At 56.3% G+C, this 20,346-nt stretch overlaps 2 protein-coding genes and 1 non-coding gene across 7 annotated transcripts; 1 reads left to right on the forward strand and 2 right to left on the reverse strand.

The window, feature by feature from the left end:
• Positions 1 to 969: 969 nt before the first annotated feature.
• On the reverse strand, positions 970 to 12,542 carry MED16 (mediator complex subunit 16). Of its 4 annotated transcripts, none has more exons than XM_038163882.1 (15): positions 12,412 to 12,542; positions 11,412 to 11,606; positions 10,203 to 10,310; positions 9,909 to 10,078; positions 7,789 to 8,220; positions 7,050 to 7,155; positions 6,266 to 6,421; positions 5,215 to 5,426; positions 4,275 to 4,481; positions 3,629 to 3,839; positions 3,319 to 3,452; positions 2,717 to 2,909; positions 2,282 to 2,498; positions 1,845 to 1,928; positions 970 to 1,096 (listed from the first exon to the last, which is right to left on the reverse strand). In XM_038163882.1, the coding sequence occupies exons 2-15, from the start codon at positions 11,545 to 11,547 to the stop codon at positions 970 to 972; spliced, it is 2,493 nt and encodes an 830-aa protein (XP_038019810.1). In that variant the 5' UTR covers positions 11,548 to 11,606; positions 12,412 to 12,542. The 4 variants fall into 4 exon arrangements, with proteins under 4 accessions (XP_038019810.1, XP_038019808.1, XP_038019809.1 ...); XM_038163880.1 differs by lacking the exon at positions 12,412 to 12,542 and adding an exon at positions 11,900 to 12,399; XM_038163881.1 differs by lacking the exon at positions 12,412 to 12,542 and adding an exon at positions 11,769 to 12,399.
• On the forward strand, positions 12,233 to 12,334 carry LOC119712653. The gene has a single exon (XR_005259855.1). It is a non-coding gene; the product is annotated as a U6 spliceosomal RNA (small nuclear RNA).
• On the reverse strand, positions 12,439 to 20,118 carry R3HDM4 (R3H domain containing 4). 2 transcript variants are annotated; one of them, XR_005259839.1, is made up of 9 exons: positions 19,926 to 20,118; positions 17,641 to 17,795; positions 17,393 to 17,511; positions 16,792 to 16,915; positions 16,298 to 16,383; positions 14,491 to 14,576; positions 14,131 to 14,186; positions 13,285 to 13,490; positions 12,439 to 13,243 (listed from the first exon to the last, which is right to left on the reverse strand). XR_005259839.1 is itself a non-coding variant. In XM_038163885.1 (8 exons), exons 1-8 carry the CDS (start codon positions 19,967 to 19,969, stop codon positions 13,387 to 13,389), a joined length of 774 nt encoding a protein of 257 aa, XP_038019813.1. In that variant the 5' UTR covers positions 19,970 to 20,118; the 3' UTR covers positions 12,439 to 13,386. The 2 variants fall into 2 exon arrangements, 1 of the variants encoding a protein (XP_038019813.1); XM_038163885.1 differs by having other exon boundaries at positions 12,439 to 13,490.
• Between the last annotated feature and the right edge of the window lie 228 nt (positions 20,119 to 20,346).

Raw genomic sequence — 20,346 nt, forward strand, 5'->3', positions numbered from 1 at the left:
CTGGATGCAGCAGCAGAAGGCTCCAGGCTTATTCCCCCAAGAGCTGAAGGAGCTGTGGGAGAGGAGCGGGCCCAGATCAGCCCCAGGGCTGGGGCTCCCCAGGCACTGCCACGCTGGCTCCACGAGGTTGTGATTTCCTGCTGGGGCAGCAGCAGCTGAGGGCAAGAGAGGGCAAAAGTCTGAAAGGATTTTTGGCTGCACCAGGATGCTCCTCCTCTGGCACGCTCAAGTGTCCAGCCTTGCTGGAGTGGAGGCTTGCACAACCCCAAGGATCTGATGTTTTTTCCTCGAGTGTCCGTAAGGCAAACCTTGAAAACATCCATTTCCCCTTCTCCTTTTCCCACTGCCCCGGCCCCACACTGGGCAGCCACGTCACACCACAGAAACAAACCACTCGCTTCTGTACAAAACCAGGAGAATTTTTATTTACAAGAGCAAGAGGCAAAGGCAGGGTTCACTCCAGGCAGCAGCACCCATATTCCTGCTCCCATCCAACACCGATGGGCACACAGGAGCTAACTCCTGTCTCGGGGACAAGTCTGCTGAGGGATTGGGAGTGCCCAGCCCATGTGGCACTCCCCAGGCAGCCAGAGGCACAGGACGGATGTGAGGTACCAGCTGTGCCCCCCTCAGCTAGGACTTTGTTCCTCACCAGCTGCCCCTCCACCACTCTCTGCCCAGGCCAGGGCACTGCCAGGATGTGGCTGCTCTGCTGGCACAGACACAAAACACAGCCAGGCTCTCCCCTCCCGGGCCCCAAACCATGGGGAAACCTCTGGCATTCCTTTCCAGCTCTTCCCTGGTAAAAGGCAGAGCTCCCTCAGCTCTGTTTTCCAGCACAGCTCAGCCAAGGATGAGCAGCAGCAGCTTTTCCAGCGTGAGGGAGAGGAGCTGCCGTTCCCTTGTCCCAAAAGCTCTGTGAAGGGAGCCCCGTGCAGCTCTTGGCCCTCGCTGCACCCCGGGAAGGGCTCAGGAGTAGCTGAGGGGCATCTTCCTCCACAGCCCCCCACAGAGGCAGTTCTTGATCCAGCGCTGCTCCCACTGCTTCACTGCTGTCACCTTGTTGGGGGACTTCAGCATGGTGACACAGCCACACCTGGGGGGACACGGAGGGTGCAGCCAGCCCAGGGGCAGCTCAGAGCCAGCACTGCTGGGGAGCTGCATGGATCACACAGGGTATCCACGGGGGAAACCAGCCCCTGTCACCTGCAGGTGACACTTGTCAGCACCAAAACCAGCTGAAACCAGCGAGCAACAATCCCACTGAGGGCTCTGCTGGAGCTGGAGCCTGGCAAGGAACAGCCCCAGCTGCTGTTTATACATGAAACAACTGACAGTCATCTCACAAAAATGATCTGCTACAGAGGCTTTCTATTAAAATCAGTAATTAAAGCTAATTCAATCACATGACTTGGATGGATGTTTGTTCCCTGAGCCATATCCTGAAATCCAGGCTCTCCCATGAGGGTGCATGAGTAGGGCAGCACGAAATGCAAGCCTGGTGGGAAGATGACCCCAGAATGGGAGCAGGGGCAGTGGGGTGATTCCTCCCTCCAGCCCTGCCGTGACCACACAGGTGCTTTAATGACCAGACCCAGAGAACTGGGCAGCACATGAAGGAGTTGCTGTAGGGTCTCCTCCAGGCCAGACTACTCCAAGAGCTTTATGTGATCTGTTTGATTTTTAACCCAAGGGGCAGGCTGCAACAATGCCACTCTCTGACGATGACGTGGGCATCCCAGCCTGGGGACACCTTAACCACAGCCCCAGCCAGCTTCAGAGAGCTCCTGAAGGACACAGGGCAGTGCAAGTCCTGCCCAAGCCCCACTGCAAGTGTCACTTACCTGGTACAGGACTTGCATTCCTCTGTTGGGTATGCACCCAGGTGCAGCCGCCTCAGGTGGTCAATTTTGGGCTGTCCAGGGGCCCTGGGGGGGGAGAACAGGACTTTTCTAGAATGTCATTTTCCACGAGCTGCTCCCAGGACAGGGAGCTGCATCTCACTTGTCAACATGGCAGAGGCTCTGCCTGCTTGCCCATCCAGTGCCACGAGATTCATTGTCACAATGTCACAATGAATCACATTAATTAATGGGGTTTATCCCCTCCATTTGCTATCACTTCTCAGAACTTAAAATTCCCAGCCCATCACAAGCTGAGAAAGGGATTTGAGCAGAGAGCACAAACTGCTCTTGGGTCACAGCACCAAGGAGACAAGCCAAACCTCAGAGCTGCCAAGATTCCTTCTCGCCACGCACTGACCCATTCCAGGGGTTTGTACCTGACAAAGGCATCGAACTGGGAAGAGACAGTGTGGCCAACGAGCCCGGGAGCCTTCCCAAACTGCAGCCGGACCAGCTGCTTGTTCTGCAGCTTGCTGATGATGCCATCGTTGATGGGCAGCCAGTCAATGTTGGGAATGAGCAGCTGGCTGGGCAGGAGGCAGCACTCATCGATCAGGGCATCGTCGGGCTCTGTGATGTGATTTTCCTCACGACCTGCGTGGGAAACGAAGGAAAAATCCCCGTGACCTTTACATCTCTCCCTCAGAGCTCCAGAGAGCTGCGTGCAGCCTCCTCCTCCACTGCCAACTCAGCCTGGAAAACAATAACCTTGGCAGCTGCGCTTGCCCTTTCTCAACGTGCCAGACCCCCTCGGAGTCACGTCCCACCCCAGTGCTGCAGGAATTACTGTTCAGGGAAACGGCCACACTCACAGCACAGCCAGAGCTTGGTCAGGAGCCGGAAGAGCAGGGACATGCTGTCCTGGGTGTCCGAGGTTGCTGTGTACACGGGGAGGCAGCTGGGCTTGAGCAGCCCCCAGATGCGGATCACCACCATCAGCTCCCGGAACATGCCGAGGGACGCGCCGTCGCGCAGGAAGCTGTGCCCGGGGCGCACCGGGGAGCCCTGCGGGGACAGCGGCGTGGCTGGGGGTGGCACCAGCCCGGGTGGGGCTAACACCAGCCTAGGAGGGGCTCGCACCAGCCTGGGTGGGCTCACACCAGCCCCAGCCACCACAGTGCATCCAGACAGCTCCTGCTTCCAGCAGCACGCACCCTATGGAACCCGCTGCTGCGGATGGCGGAGGGTCACCTGAAGGTGACAGCTCTGCAGAGCTGCAAGAGGAGTGTCCCCAAATCCCCCAGGTACCGTGATGGGCATGGGAAGGGCCATTCTCTAGTTCTGCTGTTCCTTACTCCTCCCCAGTGCCTGTGCTGACAGGGACACGTGGCCCTGTGTGCCCTGGCAAAGCTCCCCAGCACTGCCCACGGGTGTTTGTGTCCTCTCAGCGTGCTCCCAGCACTCCAGGTCTCACCTGGTTGGGAAGGCTGGCCAGCAGGTAGAGCACAAAATCCCCCACCCACTGGATGAGCTGCTGCAGGGACTGCAACGTCGTCATCTCCAGGACAAACTCTTCTGTCTTCAGGTTAATCATCACCTTGTCAATGTCTGGAAGAGAACCAAGACACTGCCTGGCTCGGGGGGATGGACCCAAATCCTCACACCCTGCCTGCGGAGGTCACCCTTGTCCTCCTCCCCAAACCCAGGAGCTGCTTAGACACCACAGGAACAGTCCAGTCCCGAGTGCTGGGAAGGCAGTGCAGGATGCTGGGAGCAGTCAGTACCTACATCGGTGATCTTGGAGCAGATCTCGGTGAGCCGGTCCCCGGGGCTCTTGTCAGGGGTGTTGAGGAAGTGTGGGCGCAGCAGCGACTTGAGGGTGCAGCTGATGGCAATGAGGAAGAGCTTGGCGTGGTAGTCACACACACGGGCGATGGTGCTGGAGGAGAGCTTGCACAGCGATGCCTTCATGGCAACGATGCGTGTGGAGAGCACCTGAGCCACGGGGAAAGCAGCAAAAGGCACAAGGAAAGGCAGGAATTAGCATAAGCTCATTAGAGCTGCTGCTGCTGCTGCTTTATTCTCTGCTCTCCCTTTCTGCTGCAGGAGTGACAGGAGCAGTGAACGCTGGGCACGTGAGCGCTGCGCTGGGCACGTGCCGCTGCTCCCAGAATCTGCCAAAAATAGATTTCACCATCTCACCCCAAGTTTCCAGCAGTTAAGACCCCGCTGATAGCAGGGAAAGTGAACGCTGCTGACATGGAAGCTCTTGCCAGCTCCATCACTACCCGAGCAGGGCCCTCAGAGAGCACAGCCAGGCAGAGACACCAAAGTCCTGAGCATTGGCACTGGCTGCTCCCCACTCCAAGTCCCTGAGCCCCCCCATGCCCACCCTGGGAGTGATCCCAGAGCTCCCACCCACCCACCCACCTGCTGCAGGGCCGCGTTCTGCCGCATGTACTCCTCGTGCAGCTTCTCCACCAGGTTCTGCACCATGCTGGGCTGGACGTGGAGCAGGATGTCCCACCAGTCGTAGCCAGTCACCATGCAGTACTCCAGCAGGAACAGCAAGTGTCTCAGGGACATGTTCATGTCCAGCCCGTGGCCCATGGAGGGGGAGATGCGGAGCATGCTCAGCTGGAAGGGAGGAACCAAAGGGAAACTGGCTTCAGGAGTGGGCTCGAAATCGTCCCACAGAGCTACAACACAACACGGGGCCAAACGAAGCTCAATCCTGACCTAGTGACAGTTTCTGCACTGATGGGATACATCCCTTTCCAATGTGGATCTCACAGCTGGAATTCCCAGTGTTTCCTGAGCAACCCATCACCCCTGAGAGAGTGAGAAACTCTGAGGGAGTTTCTCAGAGAAAAACTGAGAGAGCCTGGGTGAGAAATAATGCCACCATACGATATGGGGTCTCCTCGAGCCAGGTCTTATAAGCTCTTGGAGATTTACATCACACCCGAGATAGCTCAGCCACCTCAGATGGCATAAAACCAGCAGGATGGCTTCTGTGGCAGTGCTGGAAACAGAAAAGTCTTACCAAAAGGCAAAATAACAAAGCTCTTTACAGAGAAAAACTGAGCCAGGGCAAGAGGCTCTTGCTCCTGGTAAACACCTCACAAAAGCGAATCGTTTCTTTGTTCTCTTATTTTTTCTAGTAAATTGCTTAGGCAGGACCTTTTGGCTTCTGTCCAGCTGGCTATCCTTAACTTTGAGGTGAAGTCCCCAAGGTCCTATGAGGTGTCTTTTTACCTAACTGAGGAGAGAAACTTCTGGGCTTTTTTCCTTTTTTTAGGAGACAAAGGACAGTTCTGTCACTCTTTCAACAGGGGACACATTCCTACATCCACAAGAGAGCACCAACCTTCCCGTGACTGTCCACGCCAGCCAGGGCCAGTGATGTCCAGGAGAGCTGCATGGCCTTGAAGTGCACCAGGGGCCCCGTGGTGCGCGGGCGCTTGAGGGCCGGCTCGTCCACGGGGCGCTGCGAGGAGGAGCCGTAGAACACGGCCATCATCTGCAGGGACAGCCGGTGCACGATGTGCACGCTGCCATCGTGGAAAGCCAGGGCCAGGCCTGGGGACAGAGACGAGTGAGGCTGAGCAAACAGCTCCTCCCAGTCGGCAGAGCCCTCGCCCAAAGCAGTGGCCACCACCGAAGCCCATGGAGAAGCCAAAGGGCTGGAGGCTCGGCGTTGCCACATTCTCTTCACAGAGAAGAGCAAGGCACAATTCTTCCCAAGAATATTCTCTTCACAGAGAAAAGCAAGGCACAATTCTTCCCAAGAATATTCTCTTCACAGGGAAAAGCAAGGCACAACTCTTCCCAAGAATATTCTCTTCACAGAGAAAAGCAAGGCACAATTCTTCCCAAGAATATTCTCTTCACAGAGAAAAGCAAGGCACAATTCTTCCCAAGAATATTTCTGGGATTCACATTCTCTGAACATCAGAGAAAGAGAAAACACAGTTTTTATCACTTGCTGTGCCTGTGTTGTGCCAAAGCAGAATGCAATGTGGAGATTGTTTACCCAAAGTGAAGGTGTTTTGGTTCCTTGGCCTGTCAGGGCCAGGTGTGTGTCCTGACTGTCAGGAGACAGTCATGGGAGAGTCAGAGGATGAGTTCTGTGCAGCTGTGTGCAGAGTGAGTGCGTGGCAGATCCAGTTTTAGTGTAATAAAGTACTTAATTAGCCTTCTGATAAGATGGAGTCTTCCTCACCATTCTCTCCCCTCGTCGGGGCCACCGCAGCATTGCTATAGCTCATGGCATTTCACAGCCTCTCCCCACAACAGGAAACAAAACGTTTGAAAGTTTTCCTTCAGCATCCCACGGGCTTCACCTCAGCCACAGCTCAGTGGTGAAATTTCAAGCAAAAGTTCACATGTTTAGGATGAAGACAACAGGAAGTCCTTACCCAGTCCAGGGAAGAACTTGGTGTCGTTTGCCACCTTCAGATCGGTGTTGGTCAGGGAGATTGGCAGCTTTGGCAGGGCCACAGCCGACACCCGGTCCAGGTCGTTGGTGGCAGACAGGATCCGCCACTTCAGGATCATGGGCTGCTTCTCTCCCACTGGGGAAATGAGCAAACAAGTGAGAATTCTGTCCCACAGAGATCAGAAGATCTGCCCCCTGTTTCTGCCCAGGCTCCCTCCAGCAGGATCACAGATCAGGCACTGGTGTATTTCCCACATATTTCCACTACGTTTCCCTCATAGTTCCCTGGTTTTTTCCTCAATTATACAAACAACATGTTTTGCTAAATCTCTCTTGATGGGAAGCTCTGCTGCGGGTGACTAAGATCCTTATATACAATAATCCTTTCTATTTCACCAAACAAACTGCCCCGATTAATTCTGTTTTATCTGAGATCAGGTGAAGCCCAGGCAGCCAGAGCAGGGGATTAATCCAGCTCTGCTGCTCAATCCTGGTCCTTTGGGAGCCTTTGCTCCACTGGTGGCAGGGAGGGCGGCTGTGCAGCAGAACACAAAAAAATGTCTCTTATCAAGTGAATGCAACAACCAAACCCCTTCCTGGGAACAGCAAGCTGCTGCCTATGATGCAAACAGACAGAATGGACTGAAAACACCTGAAAATAAACATGAATACCCCGTATATGGGATAAGGGGTGTGAGAAACTGTGCTGCTTTTTCCCTCAGACCAAGCTCCTGTTGTTGAGAGTGCCCAGAGCAGACACTTACCCACAGGAGAGATTTGCTGGAAGATGTTGTTGACAGGCAGGCCCTCCTTCCTAAGGGACCAGCACTCCACAATGCTGTTGTTTTGGTTCGAGGCACAAAGCAGCACCTGTGGAACAGAGCCCCCCCAACCACAAGCTTCACAACAGGGACAACACTGCCCTGGTCATTCCCACCCTCCTGCTCCCACTCAGGTCACGCTCCACCAGCAAAAAGCAGAGGATCAAATCAGTGGGAGGTGAGGTCCCTAATTCCAGCTGCACCAGAAGGGCAACTGGGAATGCCAAGGGTATTGCAGGACACGCTGGTCACCTCCAGACCCTCTGAGGAAGGCCAGGTGGAGCAAAGAGCAGCTGCCCACCGTAGCCACATTTCTCCTCACAGAGAAAAGCAAGGCACAATTCTTCACAAGGATTTCTGAGATTCACATGCTCTGAACCTCAGAGAAAGGAAAAACACAATTCTTGTCTCATTTGCTTTGCCTGTGTTTGTGCCAAAGTAGAATGCAACGTGGAGATTGTTCACCAAAGTGATGGTGTTTTGTTTCCTTGGCTTATCAGGGCCAAGAGTGTGTGTGTGGTGACAATTCAGTGTTGTGTGCAGAGCTAAGCGCTTGGCAGGTTCCGTTTAGATGTAGAGAATAATACAGCATAATAAAGTAACTAATTAGCCTTCTGCTATCAATGGAGTCCTCCTCATCACCCCTCCTTCGCCAGGAGCAAAAACATCCACCACAGCCCACCTGCTCTGACATGTCCCGAGCCAGGAACTTGAGGTGGGTGATGGCCGGGTACTTGTCCTTGCGCGCGGGGTCGGTGGTGCAGCGCATGAAGAGCGACGGCAGGATCTCGGTGTCGATCTTGCACTTCTCGTTCACCACGCTGACACACACCTTGTAGAACTGCACGGGGGACGTGCTGCTGCCGTCGGACGTGGCCACCACGATGTTGCCCCCGCCCGTGAAGGCGACGTCGGCCAAGGCCACGCGGCAGCGCAGGCGGCACAGGCTCTCGGTGGCCGTCAGCACCTGCCCGTTGGGCTTGAGGAGGGACACGGTGACCAGCCCGCTGATGGTCACGGCAATCCAGCCCTCCATGGGCTTCCCACCAAACAGAGTCAGCGACGGAGAGAACTTCACCCGGGAAAACTTCTCGCCGAAGTTCGAGGCTCCAGACTGTAACAAAGGTCAGCAAAAGCTCAGTGTTGGAGGGAAAATGCGTGCCCGTGGAGCTCTTCTCATGGGAGAGGGGCAGGATTTATGTGGGACATCCCAGGAGTTAAAAAAACGCAAGCAGGGAAGTTGTGCTTGGCAGCTTTGGGCTTTCAGAGTCGGCAGGATCACACAGGTTTCCAAACCAGGAGCTCATCTGTGTGCCCAATCCCTGGATCAAACCTCGGCACCCCGAATGCGTTTCCTCTGGATCACCAGTGCCAAGGAAAGAACTGCTCTATCTCCCTGCTCCTGCCCAGAACTGAGGTACTAATGTTGTGGGTCTTCTGGGCAGTCAGGACTTGGTGAAGGGGAGATCTTGATTCCATTTCAGAAGGCTGGTTTATTATATTATGATATATATTACATTAAAAAGACCACACTATAACTGTACTACAAAGAACAGAGAGAAAGATTCATCAGAAGGCGAGGCAGGAATAGAAAGGAATGAATAACAAAGTTCTGTGACTCCAGAGAGTCCCAGAGCTGCTGCCTCCTGGATTGGCCACCAAGCAGAAACATCCCACACTGAGCAATGGAGGAAGCACCTGCTGCATCCCACAGCAGCAGATCACAAATTGGTTACACTTGAAGCTGAGGCCCTTCAGCTTCTCAGGAGAAGAAAATCCCAGCAAAGGGATTTTCACAAAATATCACAACCACAAGGTACCAGACTAAGGGAGACACATCTGAAACACCAAAAGAAACAAAGCTCCACGCCCCTGAGAATTCAGCAGGAAGCAGGAATCTGCCTTCTCTTTGACTGGATAAACTCCCCCAGGCCACAGGAGAGCCCAGAGCTCGGGTCACAGGCAGGAGCCTGAGCTCTCTGCCAACACCTGAGCCCCAGTGCCACTGTCCCACTTCCTGAAAAATCCTCCTTGCCCAGGATTTTCTCCTGGGAGGCTGAGAAGCCTCAGTTTCTCCCTGTTTTGCTGCTTAGGAATGTGGGCTGGAGATTGTTTATCCAAACACGTGAATTGTTTTAACTTAATGGCCAGTCATGGTCAGGCTGTGTGGGACTCTCTGAGCCAGTCACGGGTTTTTATTTTATTCATTCTGGTTAAGCCTTCTGAGGTATCCTTTTCTGTATCCTTTAGTATAGTTAATATAATATAATGTAATGTAATGTAATATAATATAATATAATATAAACTAAGCTAAACTAAACTAAACTAAACTAATATAATATAATTTAATTGAAACTAAACTAATATAATATAATATAAACTAAGCTAAACTAATATAATATAATATAATATAATATAAACTAAGCTAAACTAAACTAATATAATATAATGTAATGTAAGCTAAACTAATATAATATAAACTGAACTAATATAATATAATATAATATAATATAATATAATATAATATAATATAATATAATATAATATAATATAATATAATATAATATAATATAATATAATATAAACTAAGCTAAACGAATATAATATAAACTAAGCTAAACTAATATAATATAAACTGAACTAAACTAAACTAAACTAAACTAAACTAATATAATATAATATAATATACTAATCAGCCTTCTGAGCAGATGGGGTCAGATTCTCATCTCTTCCCTGGTCCTGGGGACCCTCCCAGAGCACAGCAGAGCTGCAGCCCAGGCCCCTGGGGAAGCTGGCACAAACCTTCTCCACGTGCAGAGCCAGCTTGACGCCGTTGTGCAGCCAGGACAGGGCCACCACGGGGTCCCCCTCCACGGCGCTGCCCACCGTGCTCTGCCAGCTGTTGGCCAGGTGATCCGTCATGCTCCAGCACTTGATGTGGCCGTCGGCATCTGCCGAGAGCAGCCTGGAGCCTGCGGCAGGGACGCTGCGTGAGACCGGGGGGACGGCAAAGCCCGCCCGGGGACGGCGGGTGACACGGCAAAGCGCGTCCCCGTGGCTGTGGCACGCGGCGACGGCGCCAGGAGCCCGGCCCACCTGACTGATCCCACTCCAAACAGGTGATGAGCTCGGCGTGGCCCGAGTTGACGGAGTAGACGTCCCAGGGGTGCTCGGTGTCGATGATGTGCACCATGTGCGTGAGATCTGCGGGGACAGAGAGCGGGCTCAGGCCCCTGGCACTGCTTCTGGGCCCCAGGGCCCCGCGTGATGCAGGGCAATAAATATTCCATAACTGCATCATAGAGACAGCTCTAGATTATAATGTATATATACTGCATAATATTATAATATAAAAATATACTATAATATAAATATATTATAAATTAGAACATAATGTCGATTAATATATATTCTATATTAATATATTATAATATATAGTACATATAATTATATATTATATATAATATTAAGATATAAGATATAATATAAATTATAACATACGTTATATCGATTAATATATATTGTATATTAATATATCATAATATATAGCACATATAATTATATACAATATATAATAACAATATATAATATTAAAATATAATATATAATATATGATACTATAAATTATAACATACATTATATCGATTAATATATAATATATAGTACATATAATTATATACTATATATAATATTAAAATAGAATATATAAAATATATAATATTATAAATTATAACATAAATTATACCGATTAATGTATCATATATTAATATATTATACTATATAGTGCATGTAATTATATATATAAAATATATAATATATAATATATACTAGATTATATATTATAACATATATTATATTATATATATTGTAATGTATTATATTATATATTATATATAAATACATAAATAAAGCCATAATATATTATACTATATCCCATAATATGATAATATTTCTATAATATTGAACTATCCTATTTCTAATGTTTTACAGAAATAATATTTTATAGAAATGAAATAGAAAATATATTTAATGAAATAGTAATAGAAATATAGAAAATAAGTAAATTTCATGGAAACAAAATATTAAAATATTTTCTAGCGATGGTTTGGGGTCGCGCTGGGAGCTCCAGACACCGACGCGAGCCCGCTCCCGGTTTCGGGAAACGCGTGCGAGACACTGCCAGGGGCTGAGGCACGGAAGGAGAAGGAGGAGCGGAGCTGGGAGCTGCCGGGGGCAGGGCAGGGCTCCGGCCCGGGCTGCCGGCCGTTCCCGGGAGCGGCGGGAGCGTTCCCCGGGGCTCGGTACCTTTCTCCTCCTCGTTGCGCAGGTCGGTGGTGAAGGCGATGAGGTTGCGGCAGGACCAGGCGCACACCAGGGGGATGGACGGGCAGTGGTTGCTCTTGGGCTTCTTCTCCCACTCGCACACGTAGGCGAGGTCCATCCCGCCGGACACCGGCCACGGGACACCGGCCACGGGACACCGGACAGCCTCGGTCCTGCCTGGGGGCGACACAAGGCCGGTCACACCGGGAACGGCCCGCACGGACCGCAGCCGCAGGGGCCACAGCGGGGGGCACAGGGCACGGGTGGGGACAGCCCCGCACCGGGAGAGACCGCGGCGGTCCCGGGGGGAGGCGGAGAGAGCGGCCCGCGGGTACCGACCCTACGGCGGGTGGGAGGGTCGCGGGGACGGACTCGGGGAGGTGCCGGAGGTTCCCGAGGCTGGCGGAAAGGGCACCGAAGGGGCCCCAGGCGGTTCCCGGGGCTCCCGGTCCCGGTCCCGCCGCACTCACCGGCGCCCGCCGCCTCCCGCCGCTCCCAGGACCCCGGCGCCGCCGCGGGCTGCCCGCGCCGCGCCTGCGCCGCGCGCTCAGGCACTGCCGCGGTCACCCTCAGCGTGGCTAATTAGCATAACAAACTACCCAGAACGCACCGGGCAGAGTCAGCGAACAGAACCGGCGTATTTTGGACATTTTGGGAAAATTCGAGCAAAACAAGGGGAAAAAGCTGAGAAACACTTGGGGGAGCTAATTTTGCATTCAACATCGAGCCGCACTGGAGTCACCCTATGGAGAGTATGTTAAATTTCTAAGCCTTTAAATACCGCTGCGGGTGAAGGGCGATTCGTGCTCGCTTCGGCAGCACATATACTAAAATTGGAACGATACAGAGAAGATTAGCATGGCCCCTGCGCAAGGATGACACGCAAATTCGTGAAGCGTATTTTTCGCACCTCCCCGCGCCCCCTTTTTCCGTCCCCTGCCCAACCGGCGGCCCCGAGACCCCCCCAAGCCTCCCCCCTCACCGTGCCCACGGAGAGACAGAGCCGGAGCAGGGGAGCACCGTTTTTATTGTTGCTGAACGCGCCCGTGCCCGAGCCGCGCCGGCGAAGGAGGCGCGAGGGGCTCCCCTGGGTCTGGGGGTGCCCGCGGTTAATGGCAGTCGGTGTCATCGTGGGACACGGCAACCGGCAGAGATCCCCAAGGCACGCCCTGCGAGCAACCCTTGGCACGTGCCAGCGACAAGGGGGCACACAGAGGGACCCCCCCAAAACGCCCCATCTGCCGCCATGGCAGCTGTGGAAAAGCAGAGAGAGCCCCGAGGGAGGCTGCACCCCTCCAGCACGCACACACACACACACACATGTAAATATACACACACGTGATAAAAAACACAAGCTATATTACACTTAAAAACAGCCCCGTGGTGCGGGCAGGGCACAGGGTGTGGGGTAAAAGCACCCGGAGCTCCCCACACCCCATGTCCTGCCCGAGCCCCCCTGCACACCCGGTGGGCTCGGGGCTGCGGGAACGCGGCAGCCCCGGGGCTCTTCCGCCGGCTCAGCGATTGCTCAGCAGCCGCCGGGAGCTGTTTCACCGCAGAAAAATCTGGACCGAAATCACCCCACGAGCGTCAGCGCCGCGGGGAAGCTGGCCCCGCCTGATTACTTTTAAAAACACCTGGGTTATAAATAGACACACACACAAAGAGTTCCAGGAGGGCTGCGCGGGCAGCGGGGCGGGCGACAGGCACCTGCAGCCACGACCAGCAGGCCCGCGCCGCTGCCAGCACACCCAGGGGCACAGCCACAAACCCCCCGGCCTGCAGAAAGACACCCAGGGGCACAGCCACAAACCCAAGGGGCACAGCCACAAACCCCAGGGGCACAGCCACAAACCCCCCGGCCTGCGGCGGCTGCTGGAGCAGGGGAAAGGCCAAGGAGGGTCCCGGAGAGGCTGCAGCGGACGCAGGAGGGGCAGGGCAGCTTCTCTGGGGGGCATCAGCTCATCTGGCCCAGGTAGTCTGAGAGCAGCAGCTCCGGGGGCAGGAACACGCGGTGTTTGTTGCTCACTTTCATCTGACGCTTCCCTTCGATGTCCGAACCTGCGGGTGGGATGGAGAGGTCAGCACGACCCTGCTCCCCACTCGGGGGTCTCCCACAGGCCCTCCCAGCCCAGCCACTGCCCTCCTCTCCTCCCTGGGGCTCGTGGCGAGCACAGGCTCCTCTGTTTTCTGTCCCTTCTGTCCCCAGGCGGCACCACGGGCTCGCTTCCCGTCACCAGCGCTCGGGCTGATTGCCACAAGCGGCTCCTAATGAAACGCCCAGCAGCAGAGCCTCCTCTGGAGGGATGGAGCCTGATGCCTTCCCTGCCTTGGCAACAAAACCTTTGGGGACGCCCAGGGCAGGGCGAGAGCACGGCTGATCCTTGGGAGGAGGAAGCAGCTGCTGGAGAGGGAACCCCGGGAGCAGATCCTTGCTTTGGACCACCCAAATTTCCTCTCCGAGCCCCGGGTGTGCAGCTGCAGCAGCGCTGGTGACCGGGGCTGCCCAGGGAGCTCCGGGCACTGGTGGGGAGGAAGCAGGCAGGGGTGGGACCGCGGGGTTATCTGTGAGCCCCAGGGCAGGGGAGGAGGAAGGGAGGAAAAGGCTGAGCTGGAGAGGAGAGATAGTGATGGAGGGAAGGGGAAAAACAACAACAACATGAAAATCAAAACTAAAACCAAGCAGACACGCGGCTCTTACTGGCAGAGACGAGATCCATGTACTGGCAGAGGGCGTGGAGCAGGAGTCGCTCAAAGCTGGGGGAGAGGGGACAGGGTTAGAGCCTGACCTGAGTGTCCCAAGGGCTGCCCTGCCCTCCATCCTCCCGGGGACACACAGAGCAGGTGGTGAGCACAGAGTGCCACGAGGCCCTGCGCAGGGATCCCCAGGTGCCTCCCTGCCCCTGGGGCTCCACGGGGACCAGGCCAGGTGGGTGTCCCCACGTGGAGACCCAGGCCTGGCTGAGGGGAGGCCAAGGGGTCTCCTGTGCTCCCAAAGCCCCTCTGCACCCTGGGCAGCCCTGGGCACAGGGAACCCCAGGGCCCTGAGATGGGCAAATACCTGTTATCCATCAGTGCTGTGTAGACAGAGTGGGGGGTGACAGAGAAGAAGGCCAGCAGCTCCTCCTCCAGCCCCTCCAGCGTCCCCTGTGAGGAGAGGCAGGGGCTCAGTGAGGAAGGGGCAGTGCTGGGCACAGCCCTGGCACAGCCAACTCCCCAGAACTTACTGCCAGCAGCTCCTGGGCAAGTCAATTGGATGGGAGACAGCAGGGAGAGGAGGAATCTCCCATCTCCAGCCCCTGAGGCAGGGAAGGATCCAGCTCCTGCCAACTCCACGCTGTGCGTGCCAAGGGCTGGCACCATCCCTCGTGTCCACAGCAGCCAGGGGAGCCTCGTGCCTCCCCACAGCCAAAGCTCAGTGCTCTGCTGCTCTGCAGAGCTCTGTGACCCCAGAGACGAGCAGCACACGCGCCTCATTTTGAGGACAAACAAGGCAGCGGGCAGGAGGAGCCCAGGCTGCATTGAGAGGCTCTAATTAGCACCAGGAAAACAAACAGAGCCCCACAGAGCAGAGGGAGCAGGGAGCCAGCATCCCCAGGGCTGGCAGAGCAAGTGTCTGGGCAGGCAGTGCAGGGCTGCACTCACCTCCCTCCTCCCTGCTCAGCAGCGGGTGCACTTTTACCCCCTTCAAAATACACTGGAGCTGCCCCAAATAGCCTTGTGGGGGCCACTGAGGACACCCCAAAGGCTCCCCTGCTGTCCCCAAGCGCAAACACGCCCGGTTCCACCTGCCACCTGCTGCCACTGCACAGAGACTGGGAAACAACCACTAAAAAAAGCCCTGTAACTGCCAGAAAAATCTGAACTGAGCCAGGAAAAGCCCGTGTGCTGGGAGCTGGACGTCTGTCCGCAAGCAGCCACTGCTGCAGGGTCACACGAGCACCAGAGCACGTTCCCAGGAGCTCCTCTGAAATGTGGCACTGCCCTGCACAAGGTCAGGGCACAGCTCTGGGGACACAGCTGTGGAGGGACCCCCGGCAGCCCCAGGCTGTTGTAGTGTGGTTTTTTTTAGTTTTATTAGTATTTTTATTGTTTTGATTTGTAATTCTGTAATTCCCTTATGCTGTCCTTTCCCTGCCTTTAGAGTGGCACAGGTTTCTTATTTTGATCTTATGTTTCTAACACCAGACTTGCTCCCTCATTGTTGTTTAGTTCAGTTAAGTGTTGGTTTTTCTGTTTACTATTTAGCTACTCCCTGCTAAGTTTAAACCTCCTCCCCTTTCCAGGTGTTAGCCCCCTCCTGTCCCTACCCTTTCCCCAGAACCTTCTTTACTCCTCCTTCCATTCAATGCCAACCTCTCCCCGAACCTGCCTTCCCCCTAGAAACCTCCCTGTCAGTTTTGTACTCTTCCAAACCCCAGCAGTTCACTGAAGCTGTTTTCCTGTTAGTTTTGTACTCTTCCAAACCCCAGCAGTTCACTGAAGCTGTTTTCCTGTCAGTTTTGTACTCTTCCAAACCCCAGCAGTTCACTGAAGCTGTTTCCATCCCTCGAAACTCTTAATTTACACACGGTATTCCCCAATTGTATCCCACCCCGCCAGCTCTCCTGATCAGTTAAAGACTGTATCTTCTCCTCGTTTAGAAGCTGTTGTCTGCCCTCAGTTCGGGCTCCTGGGACCCTGGGGAGGGGCAGTTTTCCCATGGAATAAAGCCACCCCAGTTCTACCCCAGTCCTGCTGCCCCTTTTGTTTCCACGCCGCGCCTCCGCTGGCAGCCAGTGAAGCCAGAGAGAGGGATCTGTCACGTCCCCTGTCACCATCCGGCCGGGACCGCGACACCAGCCCGGCTGTGCCAGGCCCCAGCTCACCATGGGGATCCGGCCCCGCTTCAGGGTGGCGCGCAGGCGGCGGCTGATGCGCTGGAAGCACTCCTGCGGGGTGTAGGCAGGGAGCTCTGCAGAAGGGAGAAGGGATTGGGACACAGCTCGCAACTCCAGAGCCCGCAGGGTCGCTTTTTGGGAGGAGCCAGTGTCCCCCCAGCTGCCCTGCAGGGCTCCCCTCACAGTCACCCCTACAACAGCAACGCCCTCCCCTGCACAGGAGGTTTGGGGGGCGCAGGGATTTGGGGGTGTGACATTAAGGGATGGCTGCTGTGCCCATCGTCCCAGCCACTTTTGGCTCCCACAAACCTTCCCCGGTCCGTGGTGGGGGTCTGCAGGCATAACCCCCCCAGTGGCACACCCGGGGGTGGGCTCAGGCATCCCCTGCCCCAGCACGGACAGGGAGCGGGCGCAGCCCTCCCAGAATGTACACAGGGAAGGGAAGGGAGAGGCTGTCCCCACCCTGCGTCCCCTCCCAGCACCTTTCCACTTGTCTTCATTCTTGACAGGCAGCTTCCTCCTGTGCTTCTTCCTGGCCTCCTCCTCCAGGTAGAGCAGGACCCGCTCCTGCTCTTCTCCCGACCGGTTCATGAAGTCGTTCCAGATCTGACAACAGGAGCCACCGAGCCCCACTACAGAGGTCTGTGGGGAGCACCGGGCAGTGCACGGCCGCCCGGGCCCCTTCCCACACCCCATGAGCCCCCTCCTCACCCTCCCGCCCCCCGAGTGCCACACCAGGAGAGGCCACGTTTCAAAACGCACGGTGACAGGGCCAGCGGGGCTTTGGCAAGGGGCTTGTGCCAGAGGAAGCGCTGCAGCTCACCAGGCACCCTCTGCTCTGCAGCCACAACTCTCCATGACAGGATCCGCCCGGAGATTCCCCCATTCCGTGGGCCCCAGGACCCCATCACCCCCTGGCACACACAGATCCCACAGACCCCAGCCTGACACCAGACCCGGCAGAAGCTGCGGTGCGGCAGCTCAGGCCACGGAGGCAGAGGGATGGAGGAGTGAACCACAAGCATGACGTGCCATGGCAGCGTCCCCAAGCGAGCCCCGAGCCCGGGGGGTGGCTGTACCCACCTCCACATAGGTCTCATTGTTGCAGGCCTCGGTGAAGATGCTGGGGGTGGCCGAGTGGGTGAGCTCTGCCTCGTCGCTGCCGCAGTCATCCTGCTCCAGGAGCGTCATCAGGTAGCGAGCTGGGGCCAAGAGCAAAGCCTGAGAGGGGAGGAAGCACCTCCAGAGAGGCCCCTCGCCCCCAGAGCATCCCTGCTTGCCACAGCTCGGGGGAGGTTGCCCTGGGGAAGAGACCCTGCCCTGGTCCTTACTGTTCTCCAGCCTCTGGAGGCTCTTGCGGCCCTTGGCCCTCGGGATGAGGTCGGAGTTGCGGATGGCTTTGTTGATGTAATACTGCTTCCTCTTGGACGGCGAGAAGCGCTTGGAGGGGGAGTCCTGCAGCAGGGGCAGGCAGTCCTCGATCCTCCTGGGGGACACAGAGGGACGGGTGAGCCCACCTGAAGGGTCTGGGGCAGCCCCAGCAGCGGGAGGATGGGGGGAGATGGGGCACCAGAGCACCAGCCCTGTTGTTACAGCAACACATCCTCCCAGGGCCTGTCCCCCTCGGGTCACCGCCACCTCCAAGGGCTGGCTCTGTGTGTCAGCACTGCAAGGGCCAGGTGATTAACCTGGGTAATTAACCCGGGCAATTAAGCGTGCCACACAGGAAGCAAAAGGATGGATCCATTCCTGCTGGGCCCCTGCTGCAGCTCACGCCCACCGTCGTCCTGAGTGGGTCGGCACCAGCCCTGCCACTCCTTGTGGAGGGCAGCAGGAACACCACCCCAGCCTGGCACTGCCAGCTCCTGGGGGCACCCAGAGGTGCTCAGAGGTTCACAACACGCTCAGGGCGTTGCTTAGGCACAGGCACAGCTGAGGAATGACCATAAAACTGAGGCACTTTATGGGAAAATGAAGCCACACCACGAGCGAGAGGCTGGCTGGGTACCGAACTGCTCAGGTTTCAAAGTTTACTAAACACCAAAGACAGGAAGTTTCACCGCCTTCACTTGCGAAGAAGCTTCCCCTCAGGCTTGTGTGGGTTTCCTTTAGCACAGCAGAAGGTGGGGGAGAAAATCAACACCCCTGCAACAACCCCCAGGACTGTCCACCCAGGACGAGGAGCTGCAGCACGGCTGCCCAGGGTGACCACTGCTTCCACTGCCACGGCCTTGCCCCATCCACAGGGCCATGTCCCCACCGTGTCCCCTCCTTTCCAGCGTTCTGGGCCTCAGGGGAGCCCAGTCCTGCAATCAGGCCCCGACAGAGCTGATCTGGGCACAGGGCAGAGCAGGTTGTGCTGTCCGATTGCAGCCCGGGCTAACAGCCAGCTGCTCACCCTCGCCAAAACCTTGATTTTTTTTCCCCTTTTCCTGCATGGGGGCAGTGATACAATCATAGCTGCTGGTGGGGGGGGTAAAAAAACAACCACCCCCTTCCAAGCCGGAGAGAAAAGCGTGGCAAAGGTGGGCTTGGAAAGAATAAGAGAGACTCAGGTATCAAGGCAATGCCCAGAGGACGGGTGGGGAGCGGTAACCCAACCTGCCACAGCGAGCAACCAGGGCTGGTGGATCAAGTTGTGATACAAAGACGGCTACAAAAACCTGAATAAACAGAGGGAGTCACCTTACGCTGGCCCCAGCTCGGGGGTTTGAGCACACAGCTGCGAGCCCGGCACTCCCTGGAGCCGGCAGGGCCCCAGAAAGAGATGTCAAAACCCAGTGCCAGCAGGGTGGGAGCACCCCCAGCACCCCTCCGAGCCCCGTGGCTGGGAGAGGAACAGGCTGAGCCACACTCGACTCTCCTCCTGCAGCCTCCAGGGCTGTTTGTGGCTGCCCTGGCACCCGGCACTGCCACGTCTGCCCTGGCACTGCCACCTCCGCCCAGTGCCAGCCTGGAGGTTCACAGGTCAGGGGGACAGTGACCTCGGGCAGTGCCCCCAGAGCGAGTGACCCGTGTCGGATGAGCATCGGTACCCTCTGAGTCAGGGTCCCTTGCCAGGCTGAGATGGGATCCCAGGAAAGGTCATTCCTGGGGGACCACAGCGAACCGTGACCCCGGGGCAACGGGCCCGGCAGCTCCGGGGACACCGGAGCACAGACAGACTCCCGGCTTCTCCTCCCCGTCCCATTCCCAGGCAGGAGCCCGTTCTGGAAGAGGAACTCGTTCTCTGCCGGGGCACTTCGGACCTATTCCTGTCATTTACCCTTCGGCAGCAGAACACGGCCAAGTCGCCGCGGGACAGCCGGGACAGCTCCGTCCCAGATGGTCCCGAGCCCCCGGTACAGCCGAGCAGGAGCGGGGGGCTCCAGCCCAGCCCCGGCACCACCGGGTGGCCAGCCCCGGTGACCGGGAGCACCGTGACCTCGAGGGGATAAACACTAATTATAAGGCTCATTATGCCGGTCCCGGGCTCCGCTCTGACACCGCCCCCGGGGCCGGGGAGCTGGGGACGGGCTGTCCCGGGAGGCGCCGCCGCCGCTCCCCGCCCGCACAGACAGCCCGGGGGGCTCTGCCCGGCCCGACCGCCCCACGGCCCGCCCGGCCCCGCACTCACGGGAACGGCTCCTCGGGGCCCGCGCCGCCCCGCAGCACCACCATGGCGCGCCGGGACTGGGATCGGAACCGGGACGGTGACCAGAACCAGAACCGAGACCGGGACCGGGACTTCCCTCCGCCTCCTCCACCCCCGGCCCGTACCGGCGGCACCGGGCCCGGCACCGCCCGCTGGAAGTGACGTCACGGAGGCGGGGACGGGAAGCCCGCCCCGGGCGTCGCGGGAGGTGGGGCACCGGGGGTGCTTCGGGGAGCCCCTGGAACCGGGGCTCGACGGCTGCCGGACCCCATTAACCCCGCGCGAACTCCTGCTGTCCCCCGATAGCTCTCCTGTTAATCCCCGCGAACCTTCAGTTAACCCCCGTTAAAGCCCCGTTAACCTCCGTTAACCCCCGTTAAACCCCCCGTTGCCCCCCGTTAAC

The sequence above is a fragment of the Motacilla alba genome, chromosome 28 (assembly GCF_015832195.1).
Source record: "Motacilla alba alba isolate MOTALB_02 chromosome 28, Motacilla_alba_V1.0_pri, whole genome shotgun sequence".
NCBI lineage: Eukaryota > Metazoa > Chordata > Aves > Passeriformes > Motacillidae > Motacilla > Motacilla alba.

Bases quoted from the DNA above. Each gene is read 5' to 3' on its own strand.
- MED16 (XM_038163882.1), bottom strand. From the start codon at position 11,547: ATGGACCTCGCCTACGTGTGCGAGTGGGAGAAGAAGCCCAAGAGCAAC. The intron at 6,422-7,049 runs GTAAGTGTCTGC...TCATTTCCCCAG, and splicing joins CCAGCAAATCTCTCCTGTGG to TGGGAGAGAAGCAGCCCATG. The intron at 3,453-3,628 runs GTACTGACTGCT...GTTCTCTTCCAG, and splicing joins CTCCAAGATCACCGATGTAG to ACATTGACAAGGTGATGATT.
- R3HDM4 (XM_038163885.1), bottom strand. From the start codon at position 19,969: ATGGTGGTGCTGCGGGGCGGCGCGGGCCCCGAGGAGCCGTTCCC. The intron at 16,916-17,392 runs GTGGGTACAGCC...TCCTGTTGTCAG, and splicing joins ACAATGAGACCTATGTGGAG to ATCTGGAACGACTTCATGAA. The intron at 16,384-16,791 runs GTGCTGGGAGGG...TCCCTTCTGCAG, and splicing joins GAATGAAGACAAGTGGAAAG to AGCTCCCTGCCTACACCCCG.